At 39.9% G+C, this 14,841-nt stretch overlaps 2 protein-coding genes and 1 long non-coding RNA gene across 6 annotated transcripts in view; 2 read left to right on the top strand and 1 right to left on the bottom strand.

Moving 5' to 3' along the window:
* tp53i13 (tumor protein p53 inducible protein 13) overlaps window positions 1-1,714 on the bottom strand; it is a 6,750-nt gene extending 5,036 nt beyond the window's left edge. The window contains exons 1-5 of one of the 3 annotated variants that reach the window (XM_035679405.1): window positions 1,222-1,714; window positions 1,041-1,118; window positions 745-780; window positions 353-411; window positions 59-137 (exon numbers count right to left, since the gene is read on the bottom strand). In XM_035679405.1, the coding sequence (XP_035535298.1) occupies window positions 59-137; window positions 353-411; window positions 745-780; window positions 1,041-1,118; window positions 1,222-1,338 (369 nt within the window). In that variant the 5' untranslated portion in view covers window positions 1,339-1,714. The remainder of the gene's footprint in view (window positions 1-58; window positions 138-352; window positions 412-744; window positions 781-1,040; window positions 1,119-1,221) is intronic. The other 2 variants (XM_035679407.1, XM_035679408.1) reach the window with 2 other exon arrangements.
* Window positions 1,715-7,342: 5,628 nt separating this feature from the next.
* Window positions 7,343-9,566, top strand: LOC118341944. Of its 2 annotated transcripts, none has more exons than XR_004797460.1 (8): window positions 7,343-7,366; window positions 8,364-8,412; window positions 8,515-8,576; window positions 8,654-8,708; window positions 8,798-8,925; window positions 9,078-9,152; window positions 9,323-9,442; window positions 9,519-9,566. It is a non-coding gene; the product is annotated as an uncharacterized LOC118341944 (long non-coding RNA). The 2 variants fall into 2 exon arrangements; XR_004797459.1 differs by lacking the exon at window positions 7,343-7,366 and adding an exon at window positions 7,703-7,763.
* A 3,519-nt stretch (window positions 9,567-13,085) lies between these two features.
* On the top strand, window positions 13,086-14,841 carry wu:fb18f06 (mediator of RNA polymerase II transcription subunit 19a). The gene is made up of 4 exons (XM_035680275.1): window positions 13,086-13,199; window positions 13,509-13,588; window positions 13,740-13,991; window positions 14,797-14,841. The coding sequence occupies exons 1-4, from the start codon at window positions 13,178-13,180 to the stop codon at window positions 14,800-14,802; spliced, it is 360 nt and encodes a 119-aa protein (XP_035536168.1). The 5' UTR covers window positions 13,086-13,177; the 3' UTR covers window positions 14,803-14,841.

Raw genomic sequence — 14,841 nt, 5'->3', positions numbered from 1 at the left:
GAGACAGAGGCGGAGCCAGCGTCAACAGACGTCTGACGTTGCCGTGTCTTGAACTTACGTGCAAGTTATTGAGCCACCGTTGAGGAGGACAGTACAAGTACTCTCCACTCTCCGCCCTTACTGGTCTGTACGCGCCACTACAACACACACACACACACACACACACACGTGTATCAATATCCCCAATAGCCCCTTACATGAGAAAATGAAATCTGTTGATAACTCTATTGATGTATTACAAAGCACAGAGATCAAAAGTATAGAAGGACAGTAAAGACACTGTTATGAGTTTTGGTGACTGAAGGTGTGTGCATGTGTCTCCTAACTTGTCTGTCTGTCCAAACAGCCTTACCTGTTGGGAATGGTATGATTGTAGGAAATAGATTTATCCATGCAGATCTGCCTGGCTGGCTGCGGTGAAAAGAAATCAGATAAAATCAGATTTTAATTGTCCTATTTTGGGGTTAAGTACTGTACAAAACACCCAGTCCTCAATCACCCAAGACAAAAACTGAGTAAGCGGCTGTTCACTTTTGTTGTTGATAACAATTACATCGCAAGAAGAGAGTTCAGTTAACTGAAGACTGACTGACTGCACCGAAAACATTTCAATGTATCAGCACTTGTGTGTCACTGTGTGTTATCCCATTGTGCTTTGATGTGAAAGTCATGTTGCGTTGTCGATCGAGGGTGAAAGGTTAGGGAAAACTCTCCAATAAAGTGCTCGGAAAAGAGTTTACTCACCTCAGGATCATACACTGTGTCAACACTGGGACGTCTCTGCAGATAAGCGAGACAGTGGACATTGGTTAAAGCACAGATGGAGCAACCTGAGCAAGCACAGCAGCTTTAGGAGCTCACCCTACCGGCAGGGCCACATGTACAGGGCACCATTTACCACAACAATTACTTTCCTAGGATTGTTTAAACTTCCTGGCACCCAGTGTATTACAGCACACCCCACCCATGTGACACAGTGAGGCGTTGGAGATCAGTGTGTAACAAGGAGGATGGTGATATGGGCTAGAATCCATAGTTACCTGAGTAGACTCCGGCCATGTAGACGCTGGACAGTCCCAAAAAACAGCATCCTCAGGCAGGTCCCTATACAAATAAAGCTACCACACACACACACATACACGGACAGTGAGTTCACTTATATCCTTTAACACTGTGTTACACACACAGAAACAGATTTAACAGGTGTTATACTGCAGTTACCTTCCCATTGTCACATCCTGGCCCCGGAGACTCGGAGACATCGCACCGACCCAAAGTGACCCACAGCGCGGCCAGCACGGTCACCGTCAGCGGCGGGGACGTAGTTTGGCTCGGCATGGTGACAACCAGTCAGTCATTTAAGTGTGAGCGGGCCCCACATTTAGCTAGTGGGCACAGCTTGCCTCTTAACTTCACCGCGACTGACAAAGAACTGACCTTTCATAATCCCCAAACAGAGATTTCTTGTGGCAGAGAGCCATAACAGCGGAGCGCGGAGACGTGTGAATGTCGGTGGAGGAGGTAACAACCGTCCCACAGCGCCGTCGTCAGTCCTCCTCTCTAAGCTACAGTTAACGAGTTGTGCTGCATTATAGAGTTAAAACTAATGAGCGAGGTTCGGTTGTCTCACAAAGAAAAAGGCAACAGTGTTATGTACTTCCATAAGTAACTACTTCACCAGTGTTTGATACGCTGCTGCCAAAGTGTCCGCATTACTGAGAGAATGCGTTTTCCTTATAACGTTACATTTCAAAATATAACCTTTGTTTCATCTTATCTTATCTTCACAGCTATGCTAATATTTATGTTTCTTTTCTAATATCGAATGAGTCTGTTAAGTGTTTTTATATGTTATGATGTAGTTATGCACGACCCAGTTGTTTCTCTTTCATTTAAACTGCAATGGTTTTACTTGTATTTTATTTTGAATAAAATCACATTTCCGGAAGTACCCTGACTCTCTCGTGTTTCTGGCTAACCTTACTCAGCTGTTCAACTACGGAAGCTAGAAAGGAACAGAAAGCCGAAGTTTGACTAGTAAGATACTACTGTGTGGTTCTAACTCTGAATATCCTCTGGGAGGCGACACAGCAGCTTTATGTGATTTAAATCAGTATGAATTTTATCTCTTCTAATATAATACCACAGACTCCTCTCTGCCACCCAGTCTTTATCAGTATTAACCTGAGCTGCTCCGAATGAGGGCAAACAGTGCATATTCCTTTGAAGTTGTGCGGTATGTACTTTGCGTGCAGGCCTATCAGTTTTTGGTATGAAACTGTTTGCATATAGTAAAACTGAACCCGCAATACCTTCCTGAATTTGAAGTGGAGATAGGCTCCTATGTCCTGTCACCGCAGGCAGTAATACAGGCATTACCTGATGGCACAGGTAAACCAGCCATTTTGGCCGGGTGCCGCCCACCATGCAGCCGTAACAATGCTGTTCTGCTTTCAAAATAAAACCGACTGTATAAAGTCTGAAATAAAGCGTACAGACTGGCATTCCAGTTGTTGTGTCACGAAGAGTAAAACACATGAATGACAACAGTGGAGTTGGCACGTTGAAAATATAGGTGTACATTCCCCAGTAATGTAAGATATTTTCTTTCAAAGTGGGTTTAATTTTGAAAATTGTGAAGGAAGTCTCTTTCCTCACACTCCTCCTGTTTCCTTTCTAATAAAACTCTGTCCCTGGCATTAAAGTGCACAGGTGGTTCTGCCAGAGGAGTCGTGGGTGCTGGACAGAGGAGAAGTCTGGACCTAAATGGAGTCCACACTCCACAAAGGTTTGCTGTCTTTTTGACTGTGATTTGTTTAGCAGTCTACTTTACACTGTTTAATCAACAGAAAACAATAATTTCAGGAAGAAAGCAAGTGATTCATTTATTACTATTTTATTAAGGCGTTTCTATGATTATTATAGCCAACTTACACAAAACATATACTTGGTCTTTCCTTATATTGTGAAGAGTGTGGCACTTTTCTGAATTGTTATAACAGGCAATTTTCTGCATTTATGGCAAAGGGCACCAGTGTGCAAGCATCATTTTATTGATCTTAGCATTTAATGTTAGATTTTTACTCTGTTTTAACCTGACTGTCCATTTAAGGAAGTGGGACAATAAGGAAGTGCAGCCACACAATTCCCTCATTTGTTATGGTACAACCAGCGTGGTAAAATAGACTGCTACAAAAGCTGATCCTCCATATATATATGTAATTGTAATATATATATATATATTTATATATTATATATATATAAATATATGGTATATATATATATATATATATATATATATATATTACAATCTGAACAACTGCTGTTTGTCTGCCAACAAAACTCTAATCCTTCCACTCTGTACTGTGTAGCTCCAGGTGGAGCAAGTGCTGCAGGTGCCCAGCAGCCTGCGGCGGCCCCTCCTGGTGGTTTTCAGCCAATTGCAGAGGTAGCAGAGCCTGTAGACCTGGGCAAGGTGGAGGGAGACAAGAGTCAACCGGGACACCCTGTGAGAGATGGACAGGTGAGCAGGAGAGATATTTGAAAAAGACAATATGAACCATCATTTGAATAAAATGTGCACAGACCCATGTTACTTGCTTACTCCAAATATTGAATAAACTTTATGTCTCTGTTATTCATTAGTTATAATTTCATGACAGGCGCAAAAAGTCTTGCTGTAATGGTAATCAGATGTGTAGTTATTCCCAGCAGACTGGGTTCTAGAGATTGTGAAAGAAACTGTGGATAATCTCTGCGTTCTCTTTTTGGTCTTTCACCAGGACCTGTACTCATTTGACAGCTCGCTGTCCTCCTCAGACAGCGAGGATGAGGGTATCGGCAAGAAAGACAAGAAGAAGAAGAAGAAGAAGCTGAAGAAGAAGAAAAAGAAGAAAGTATGTGTCTCAAAAAGTGTATCTTCACCACTAACCAAGCAATGAAGTCATTTCTTGAAAACTCTCCATGGTGATGAAGACTTGACAGTATTGTACTCACAGTCTGCTCATGAATAAGAAGCCAAAATCACGTCACTACACAGCAGTCAGTTGATCTCTCGGGGGTGTTACGTTAATTTGGAAAACACATGACACACACACACACGTGAGACTACGTTGCAGAAATCATGGGTTCTGACTTCTGACAGAGGAGGGAAGTACAGTGAGGGCTGCGCCTAGCAACAGCCAGTCAGAGCACTAGGTGTTCATTTGTTTATAATGCAGAACAACTGTCACTTTTGCTCACGGCATTGCTGAAATGGGCGTGTGTTTGGTAAAATGATCGCTTGTTTCTGGTGCAGTTTTTTTGTGCGTGTTGCTAAGTGCTTGAGGAGCCCCTCCCTTCTGCTGCCAGCGACACGGCGCTCTCTAAGCAGCTACAACAAAGCCTCGCTCCAGTGTGTTCGCTGTGACTCACTCGTTTAGATTCTCATTTATCACTTTCACCAACAAAGGAGGGTATAAATAAACCTGTTCAATGTGTGCACAACGTTGAGCCATAACTTCCCTGCTTCTTTCTAAACAGGATTCTAGCTCATCCTCATCCTCCTCCTCATCGTCTTCTTCCTCATCGTCTTCCTCCAGCTCCTCAGACAGTGACAGTGAGGTAAGGTGTAGTTATAGCATAGGTGCTGATGAAGGGTCCCAAAGTTCTATACAGTGTGTATAGAAAAATATTGCTTCCATGCACCTCCTGTCTTGCTCTGACATGTCACACACTGGTTGCTGTAATCACACACACAATAGCACAGAACCTTACCTCAGACTTACTCACCACATGGAAGACATATTGTTTGCCTCAATCATTTTGCTAGGACTTGATGCACAGCTCTCTGTATTCTCTCCCTTTGAACAAGTAGAGCTACACAGTAGAGCTGAGGGTTTTACAGTGCACAGTTTTGTTTATGTAAATCCTTGAGAAGTCTTTTCTGCAGCATTGCTAAATTAAGTCCTTGGCCACAAACGATTTCACGTTCTGACTCTGTCACCGCCTCAAGTGGGGATATTGTCAAAGCTGACAATACAGAGAATATTTAGGTTGGAATGGCTGTCAGAAATCTATGAACTGAGCTTTTATTATGTCTTTTGGCAAGTTGGGGGATAAACACATCAACCCTCCCCAGGCGTGCTTTGGCAACAGTACAGAAATACTTCAAGTATTTCACCTGTTTGTTTAGTAACGGTTAGCTTCAAGTGACTGCAATCACATGATAGCATGATGTCTTGCTCATTTTCTGAAGGCGTAAGTGGAAAATCAGGAAACTCAGGAAAAGGGAGCGACTCAGACCCACATTGCAATACTTTTACGACAAAAAACAGAACCAAAGTCAGGTCAAATAAACGGTGAAGTTGAATTTTTACACCCCACACTGTTGGTTCTTCATCACAAGAGCAATGAACAATGACAAAATAAATTGTGTACATAAAACTGGAATGCATTTCACTGTGAGCTCTAGGCGGAGGCGCCAATGTCCTGGATCTGATAGCAGGCAGGTATCTGACGAGAGAGGACACACCCAGTGACAATGTGTGAAACGCCTTCTGTATCTACCACAGCAAGGCACGAGAAAAAAGCCATATTGACCTGTATGGCTTTATTTGAAATGGCAACACCCCAGACATCATAAATGTGTGTGTGTGTGCGGGTTTACATGCATGGTTACTCAGAAGCAGTATGCTTATGCGTCTAGTGTGTAATAATGTAATTTCTTATGTGTTGGTTTTGGCTGCATGTCCACATTAGGTGTGTGGATGATGGTAAGGCAGATAATTCTTGACTAATAGGTGACACCCAACCCTTATCCTGATGACTTTATCTTGATTTATACTTTATTAAGTAAATGTAACACTCACTTTGCAAACAAGCTTCATGCACAAGGGGTTGTGGCTCAGAAGGTTGGCAGGTCAATCCCCTGCTCTGCATGTGGAAGTGTCTTTGGGCAAGAAACCAGACCCCAAATTGCTCCTGATGCTGTGCCGTGTGTGTGAATGGGATTAGTTAGTTTCTCATGGCCAGTTGGCACCTTGCATGCCAGCCTCTGCCATTAGTGTATGAATGTATGTGAATGTGACAGGCAGTGTAAAGCGCTTTGAGTGGTGAGAAGACTAGAAAGGTACCATGTACCATGGTGCAGTCCATTTACCATACAGTAGAATCTGAACAACAACACAGAGTTATGAAAGAATCAACATTGCGTTGCAGGATGACAAGAAGAAGAAGAAGAAAAAGGAGAAGAAGAAAAAGGATGAGAAGAAAGAGTATGTTTGGGACAATGTGATCATATCTCAAGTTGGTAAGTGAAACACAGCGTTTCTTCTCTGCATTGCAAGGATAGTGTATTTCTAGGCTCTGTGCATTCTCCTGTTCTCCGTTACAAGAGCATATATTAAATACCATATTCCCACCACATGTGATAGCATTTGAACACTTATATTCCAAAATGTAATCTAAAATACATTACAATATTCATGTTTGCATGATTGTCCATGAATTCCCTTTTTATCTGCAGCGTGATGATATGTGATCTGATTGAATTATGTATGAAGTATGTAATGTTTCCAGGTCCTGATGGCCAAATGGAAGTGCAGACTGTAGAAGGTCTGAAGATGAGCCCGGTGAGAGAGAAATTAAACCATATTTCATTTTAAACATGCTGTTGCTGTTAAACTTGTCATTATAGCCTTTTTTTATCCCCTTTTTACTTACTTCAGGATCTCAACTCATCCGATGACGAAGATGTCAAACATAAAGAGAAAAAGAAGAAGAAGAAAAAGGACAAGAAGAAAAAGAAGAAGAAGGACAAGAAGAAGAAGAAGAAGAAGAAGAAGGTGTGTAAAAAATACAGCAGAACATGTAATAACTGTAATAATAAGTGTTTATTGGACTAGCACACATCACTAAATTATACATGTAATGAAAAGAATGAAACTTGATAGGTGAATCACACCTTCACGTTATTAAATATCTACTGTGCTTCCTCTGTCCGAAGGATTCATCCTCTTCCTCATCTGACAGTTCATCCTCTGACAGTGAGGATGAAAAGAAGAAGAAGAAGAAGAAAAAGAAAAAGAAGAAGAAGGTATGATTTAATATTATAATAAACTCTAATATTATATTATATATGTTATAACATTTGATACAATACAGTTACTAATTACAGTTATTGTAAATATCTTGGGTCTGTCTGATCCGTCTGTTCTACATCTGTGTAAATACTAATGAGTTTGTTCTTCTTTCACAGGACTCCAGCTCCTCTTCCTCAGATAGCTCCTCCTCTTCATCATCCTCTTCTGACAGCGAGGATGACAAGAAGAAAAAGAAAAAGAAGAAAAGGGACAAGAAGAAGAAGAAAAAGAAGGACAAGAAAAAGGTAAGGCAGTGCAGAAGTTTTTTTTTCTTTGTCATTTGTCCACAGGAGCTTCTTAATATATAAAGTGCTGATATTGTTTACTGTGTGAATTAAGATTGGAAGGATTCAACAGAACGAATACAGAAATACATTTACAATTACAATGAATAATATATGTTTTTGTACCAATGACATTATCTGTAATACGTGACTCTTGTTGCTGAATAAATAATGATATCTTCCACATTGTTGCAAGGATGAACACATTCTTTAACTGTGAAGATTAAAAGATTTCTTCTCATTGACACAGGATTCCAGCTCTTCATCTTCCTCCTCATCCTCTTCTTCTGACAGTGATAAAGATAAGAAGAAAAAGAAGAAAGACAAGAAAAAGAAGAAGAAGAAGGACAAGAAAAAGGTAAAAAAAAAAAAAAAGGTTGAAACAACCTAAAGCCTCTAAATCATTCACTAGGTTTTCAGGTTGGGTTTGAAGCTGCTCGTCATGAGGCATTTCACTTATTGTATGAATGTTGAGTCAGGTGACAATTTTTCTTTTTTGGTTTTCTGTGTACAGGAGGCTTAGTTTTAATCACATTATGCATCAAATATGAATGGTATCTGTGTTAAACTCCATTTCTTAATGCACTGTAGAGCAGCATGTGTTCACAAACCAGTTATTGTTGTAAATGTTCTGTTTTTACTATGATTTTGTTGTCTTTTTACTCACTATTGATGTGACAGCTGCATTCTAATTTGTACAGCACTTCGGTCAAATTCAGTTGTTTTACACGTACTATATAAATAAACTGGATTTGACTAGACTTGACTACCATACTGGCTTAGCATTTGCGTTATTTAAATTGTTTTCCACTGCAGAGACATAGATGGGTTTGTAGCCTCGGATCAGTTTATGATCTGTACACATCTCTACATACACTATGTAGATTTGGAGAGGAAATACAAGGTGCTGTACATATACAGTAAGCCTGAGCTTGATCCCATTTGTGCTTTTTCACAGGATGAAGAGCAGAATGAACTCAGCTGTGCTACTGCTCTTTCAGCAGCTGGTGAGTGTTTCTACTTTATGGTGACCTAAGAAGACAGAATAACCAGAATAACAAATGGAAATCAAAACAACAAATGTCATTGCAACCAACCTGTCTCTGCAGGTGGTGAGATCGCAGGAACAAGTGCTGACGGAGATAAAAAGAAAGCTGAAGATGCTGAAAAGGTGCAATACTCACACTTACTGATGCCACACATATATACACACATGCAGAGAAGATAATTGCTTTTTTGTCATGACAGGCCAAGAAAGAGCTTAAAGCAACAGAAGAGGGTAAACTGTCCTCTCCGTTGGCTGGTATGTGTGCTACTCTGGCTCTTCTACAGATCAAGCATTGGTTGGAAAAAGGTCTTGTTGTTTTGGTTGTAATGGTGTTTCCTGTCCAGCAGGGGAAGCACAGGCATTCCCTGATGGCATCGAGGAAGGCCACCTGAGTGATGATGAGGGAGAAGGAAGGGAGGAGAAGGGGAAGGAGAAGAAGAAGAAGTTGAAGAAGAAGAAGAAGAAGGAGGAGGTAATCGTCTCTACTCCCTCCTATGTGGCTTTTTTAAACAGGCATTACAGTTGATGTAGTGCATTATCACCACTGTGTACTTATGCAACATTTACTGCACAATATAGTTATGTTACAGGATAAAGATAAAACTTTATTTGTTTTTGAAACAGGATTCTGGCTCATCTTCAGACAGCGATGATGACAAAAAAGACAAGAAGAAGAAAAAGAAGAAGAAGAAGGAAAAGGTATACAGAGAGCTGTGGAAACGTGTGTTTGCATTTCCTTATTTGTATTGTATCATACAAATATAAAGTATTGTATATTTATTTAGTATATATAACAGACTCATAGGAGTGAATGTATGTGTGTCTGTCGGATATCAATGTGAATATTTTGTATTTGATTTTATCCATAGGACTCCTCCAGCTCCTCCTCTTCTTCATCTGATAGCTCCTCCTCAGACAGCGAAGATGACAAGAAGAAGAAGAAAAAGAAGAAGAAGAAGAAGAAGAAGGGGAAGAAGAAGAAGGATAAGGTTTGTGTCTCATTACATGTGCTTGTACTTGTGCTATTTAATGTTATTATCTCATCCTCTGCTCTTTTTTTTGCAGGATTCCAGTTCTTCCTCCTCTGATAGTGAAGATGACAAGAAGAAGAAGAAAAAAAAGAAGAAGAAGGTAAATGACTCTTACCTTCTACTCTTAAAATGGATGGATGAATGTCGCCTTTCTGATGCTCATGAACTGCTGAGTCCAATGAAAGTAGTATTTGCTGATTATTTTGTTTAATGAACAAAGAAAAACTGTGACTGACTGACTTATATCCTTTCTAGAAGTCTGATGATAGCTCCTCTTCTTCCTCATCCTCATCCTCCTCTTCCTCTGATAGTGATGATGACAAGGTGAGATGAAACACATGCAAATATAGTTTTCTCTATTTAGTAAATGACTCATCTGCAGCCAGGCTAACAGAGATAAACAGCTGCACAATTCACCATGAGTACATGCTTTGTTTCTTTAGAAAAAGAAGAAAAAGAAAGACAAGAAAAAGAAGAAGAAGAAGGATAAGAAGAAGAAGAAAAAGAAGGTGAGAACTTTTGTTTTATTTTTCAGATTTTTGGTGGATTATGTTACAAAGCTGTGAACAACTTTTGAGGATATTGCACCCCTGAAAAAGTTGACAAAAAGTTTTGAAAAGTTAGAGTAAGTAGTAGTTAGTAAAACATCTTAAAAATCACTAAAAGCTCTTTATTATGCGACATTTCCTGTAAAAACATATCATTGATGATTGGTCAGTAGCAGAAAGAACAACAAACAACTGAACCACCATGTCGGCATATTGGCCGATACCGAGTAACAATCTGATACCTGTGCATTTAAAAAAGCAAACAAATCTTATTATTATTATTATGTAATAAGCTTATAAGCTGGTATGATTTCTATCATCGTTGAATGGCCTGGCTCAGGGAAAACCGTTCATCAGAGTCAGAGTAGGGCAGGTCATGACTTCACTATTCTGGGGGTAAAAAATACAAATGGGACACTGCTGGGAAGTAGCAGGGACTTTTTCCTTACTCATAATAGAAGGAGACATCACAACTGTGTTTTTACTACTGTATGAATGAAGTGTGATGTAAATTCACCTCATGCCAGCATGCATGAGGTGATGTAATGACTAATCCAAGACTTTTTTTTTTTCTTGTTCCAACTCAGAACAGAAGGAGACATCCCCACTGTGTATTTACTCCTGTATAAATGACATGTTTATTTCTTTTTCTGTCCAGGATTCTTCTTCTTCTTCTGACCCCTCCTGTGATTCTTCTAGTGATGATGATAAGAAGAAGAAGAAGAATAAGAAGAAGGATAAGAAGAAGAAAAAAAAGAAAGACAAGAAGAAGGTAAAGCAAAGTGGCTGTGTTGTATTTTGTGTCATATATATTTGTGTGTGCTATTTCCTGTGTATTAAGATGTCTCTTCAGAAAAAAAACAACAATACAGTAACACAGTTACCATATTTACATTCATCAAGGACTCAGATTCTTCTAGCAGTGATGATGACAAGAAGAAGAAGAAGAAAAACAAGAAGAAGAAAAAGAAGAAGGATAAAAAGAAGGTAATTTAGGATGTGAAAAACCATTTATCCTTATGTTTATTAAAAAAAAGATAGATAACTGGAGTGTTGCATGCTTTGCTTTTGAGCAGGACTCAAGCTCTAGTTCATCGAGTTCATCTGATAGTTCCAGTGACAGTGACAAGGAAAATAAAAAGGACAAGAAGGACAAGAAAAAGAAAAAGGTAAATTACTCATACAATAAAAAAATACATTAATAAAAATATATTCACATTGTGTCCACTGTGAAGTTGAAATGACTGAATCTTATTGGTGCTCTGTTTGGCCTTCAGGGTTCGTGCTCATCAGGAAGTGAAACTGAGAAGAAGAAAAAGATTGTACGTTTGTTTTAAATATAAATGATTTGAAAAATATTATTTTGTCCACATATGACTGCCATGACAGGCTGTTCACCTTCTGTACGCTCTTTCATTTATCCTTTATGTGGGGTGGTGTTGTTGTTGATTCCGTTTCCAGCAAAGCCCTGACGGTGAACAAGGCAGTGAGCCAAAAATGGAGATCTCAGGCTCAGGTGGTGGCAAACTTTCAGCTCCCAGTGGAAGCAGCTCTAAGTCAGGTGGCGCTCCTGTTGTCTCCCTCGCGCCGCTCCCCTCCAAACCAGTCGTGAATCTGGATCCCCTGAGTCCTTCAGCTGTCTCCAAGCCCTCTGTCTCCAGCTCCACACTGAGTTTTGGAGATAGGCCCCACATTCGCAGACCTCCCAGCCCCATGGAGTCCCTGATGGGGAGCCCAAGGAGGTATGGAGAGGGAGGAACCCGTTCCACTTCCCACCTCTCCTCTAGTGATCTACTGAGAGGCCCAAGACCCTACCAATGATGAGATGTCATAGATCAAAGTAGATGTTAGTGATTTTTTATTTTTTTTAAAGTGTGGCTTACTCAACACTGGAGGAAGTTGAATGTGATGATGAGATATGCTCTAATGATGCTGCCAGTGCCCTAATTATATGCACAAAAGATTGATGAGTCATCATGCTGAATAAAAGCAGATGTTTTTGGTGTGTTTTCTGGTGGAATACAGAGGTTATTGGGTAAAGATGCATTGTGGCGTGATGAAACTTTTCAAGTTGAGGAAGATAATTATTCCCTGAAAAATAATGGATTATAATTGTTAGGATGGAAGAAATATCACATTTTGGCAGAAATGTCAATTGATTATCACATGAAATTATTCCAAATGCTTGCTTTGCAGAATAAAACAATATGATTTTTTGTCTTGTTTCCTTTTGTTGTTATTATTATTAGTCATGTTCTGACCATTTCATGTACAATTCTATTGATGATAGCAGGCTTATTATCACTTATCATACTATATAAACATAGGCTATACAAATAACATATACAAATACATTAAAGCAGAGGGTTGATGCTTGTGTATATAAGACCTCCCTGGACTGTTGAAGACGGATAACAAGTTCAACATTAGCACAATCCTGATACCTCACTAGGGTAAATATAAATATTACCTAAGAACAACTAATGGCAATGACTAACGGCTCCCAGGCTGTCCTTCATGTACTCTTACATCGCAGGCTCTTCGAGTGGAGATCAGGAACCCCTGAATGGTGAACGTTCCCTGAGGGTTTTTTGTTCAAAAGTTTTCTTAATGTTCAGGCAACGTTTGTGAAAAATTATTTGCTGGGAACCCCGTTTTTTTCATTTTTCCAGTACCCACTATGTGCCCTGTTTATTAAATATGTACTCAGTGAGTTTTGTTGTAGAGTATTTGTATGTGTCTCGTAAACACAATTGTTACCGCCTAACCAGTAAGCAATTGATATCCTGCATACTAAATTACACTTTGTAGGCTGTAAACGATAAAAGTAATATATAGAGATGTAATCTATTAAGAAATAAATGTATCACAGTATCACCCATAACATTTTTATCTTTTTTTATCAACAAGTCTTCCTACTCAGACTTCCCTGTGCAGGTTTGTAATCGGTTTAATAACCCTTAACTGCACTTCCTGATAAATGAACTGGCATGACAGAGAGGTGAATGTTTCACCCAGGGGGAGTGTTGGTTGGGGGAGTGGTTAGGTCAGGTCATGTGATTTAGGTGCGGTCTCTCCAAGGTTTCCTCTCCTGCCTGTGAGCTTCTGGTCACTTGTTTGGGGAACCACACAAACAGGAGTCACGATGTCCTTCGATCTGTCAGCAGGTAGGCTCCAATTATATTGACTGTATATAGAAGGATAACCTTGAATGTTAATGCTTGGTGTATCAGCAACGTTTGTCAGGTCTTTGGTAACTAGAAATAAAGAGCAGCATGGACTTTAGGGCAGGTTTTGCACCTTGCACTGTGCTTTCATATCAAATATATGCCATAGATACAAACCCAGAGTGTGTAAACAAAGACAGCAAGGTCTATTTTATGTATTGTATGAAGAGGTTGTGTTTGTCTCTCAGATTCTTGGTGACAATAATTCTGATTTGTTATAATAACATTTATTCTTTTGCAATTGTGTAGCTGTAGGTGGGGAAGAAGAGGTGGTGAAGAAGGAGGAGGCTCAAAAGGATGAGCTTAACTGGCCCTGGAAAAAGAACAAGGTAGTAACTTTGTTTGATTGATTTGCTTGATGATTACAAGAGCTTGTCTAGGTAGTGAAAAGTAGAATTTGGCAACAAGTGTTATTATGTGTGTGAATCTACTGTTCTTTTCCTGTAAATTCATTCAAACTCAACTTTTGCCATTTTTTAGGAAGATTCCAAGGACAAGTCTGGCGGTAAAGACAAGTCTCACGATAAGGACAAGTCTCACGACAAGGACAAGTCTCACGACAAGGACAAGTCTCACAACAAGGACAAGTCTCACGACAAGGACAAGTCTCACGACAGTAAGCACAAGTCTAAGGACAAACACGGCAAAGAGCACAAGAAGAAGAAGGAGAAGAAGAAGAAGGAACACAAGGATGGAAAGAAATCAGGCTCCTCATCCTCCAGCAGTGACGAGGTGGAGATCTTTTCCTAATTTCATTTTTCATATAAAATAACTTTACTCTAGTGAAGTAAGACTTCCCCTCAGGGCTTAGTGTGTGAAAGCTAACACTTCTGTAGTTTGTAGTTCTCAAGGAGTTTTAATAGCAACACACAATAAAAGGCAGCTCAACAGGCAACATACCTGAAACACCTCATTTCAAAGGTCAGTTTGTGTGGAACATCCACAACAGGTAAGACCAGCAGCGCCACTTATAATTAGATCAGACTCACCACACCCTCCTGTGTGTATGTGCTGTTTTCATTCAGAGTTCACACTGTCGTCAAGCGACTATCTTCCAGATCTGCAGATTCATTTTATCGCTTGTTAAACTGCAGCCAGTCTCAAGCAACTTCTACTGTCTTATCTCATTTAGGGTTAAATATCTTCCACTTTGTTGCAGGTTTATTGAGAAGAAACAGGTCACATTTATATGAGTAACAGGTTGTCCGTGCAAATGATTAAAGCAAAAGAGGAAAGAACCAAGCCCAGGGTGGGAGACGAGCGAAACAGGTCAGATAGGAGAGTCATAAAAGAGCTGTTGTTGTCTAATCGCCTCCATAGAAGTGAACACGCTGTTCTCAGACCTGTCATGGTCTGACTAGATTCTATAACATTCCTGCTCCAAATATGAATGTCATTTTGGTGCTTGTTACGGCTCATGCTGCCGCCACAATGATTCATACATTAAAGATAAGAAGGAGCTGTGGCACTCAAGATGTTCTTTAATAAATTATGTATCCTTTCTGCAGTAACAGCATTGTCCTTTTTGTCATTTCAGGAGTGATGCTTCCTGTGGGACCAGACTGCGCTGTTAGTCTCTTAT

The sequence above is a fragment of the Morone saxatilis genome, unplaced genomic scaffold (genome assembly GCF_004916995.1).
Source record: "Morone saxatilis isolate NCDOM2014 unplaced genomic scaffold, NCSU_SB_2.0 Contig8, whole genome shotgun sequence".
In the NCBI taxonomy this organism is placed as follows: domain Eukaryota; kingdom Metazoa; phylum Chordata; class Actinopteri; family Moronidae; genus Morone; species Morone saxatilis.
This window is presented reverse-complemented; position numbering and strand designations above follow the sequence as displayed.

Coding starts and splice junctions, on each gene's coding strand:
- wu:fb18f06 (XM_035680275.1), top strand. CDS start 13,178: ATGTCCTTCGATCTGTCAGCAG. Junction 13,200..13,508: donor GTCCTTCGATCTGTCAGCAG/GTAGGCTCCAAT, acceptor GCAATTGTGTAG/CTGTAGGTGGGGAAGAAGAG. Junction 13,589..13,739: donor GGCCCTGGAAAAAGAACAAG/GTAGTAACTTTG, acceptor GCCATTTTTTAG/GAAGATTCCAAGGACAAGTC.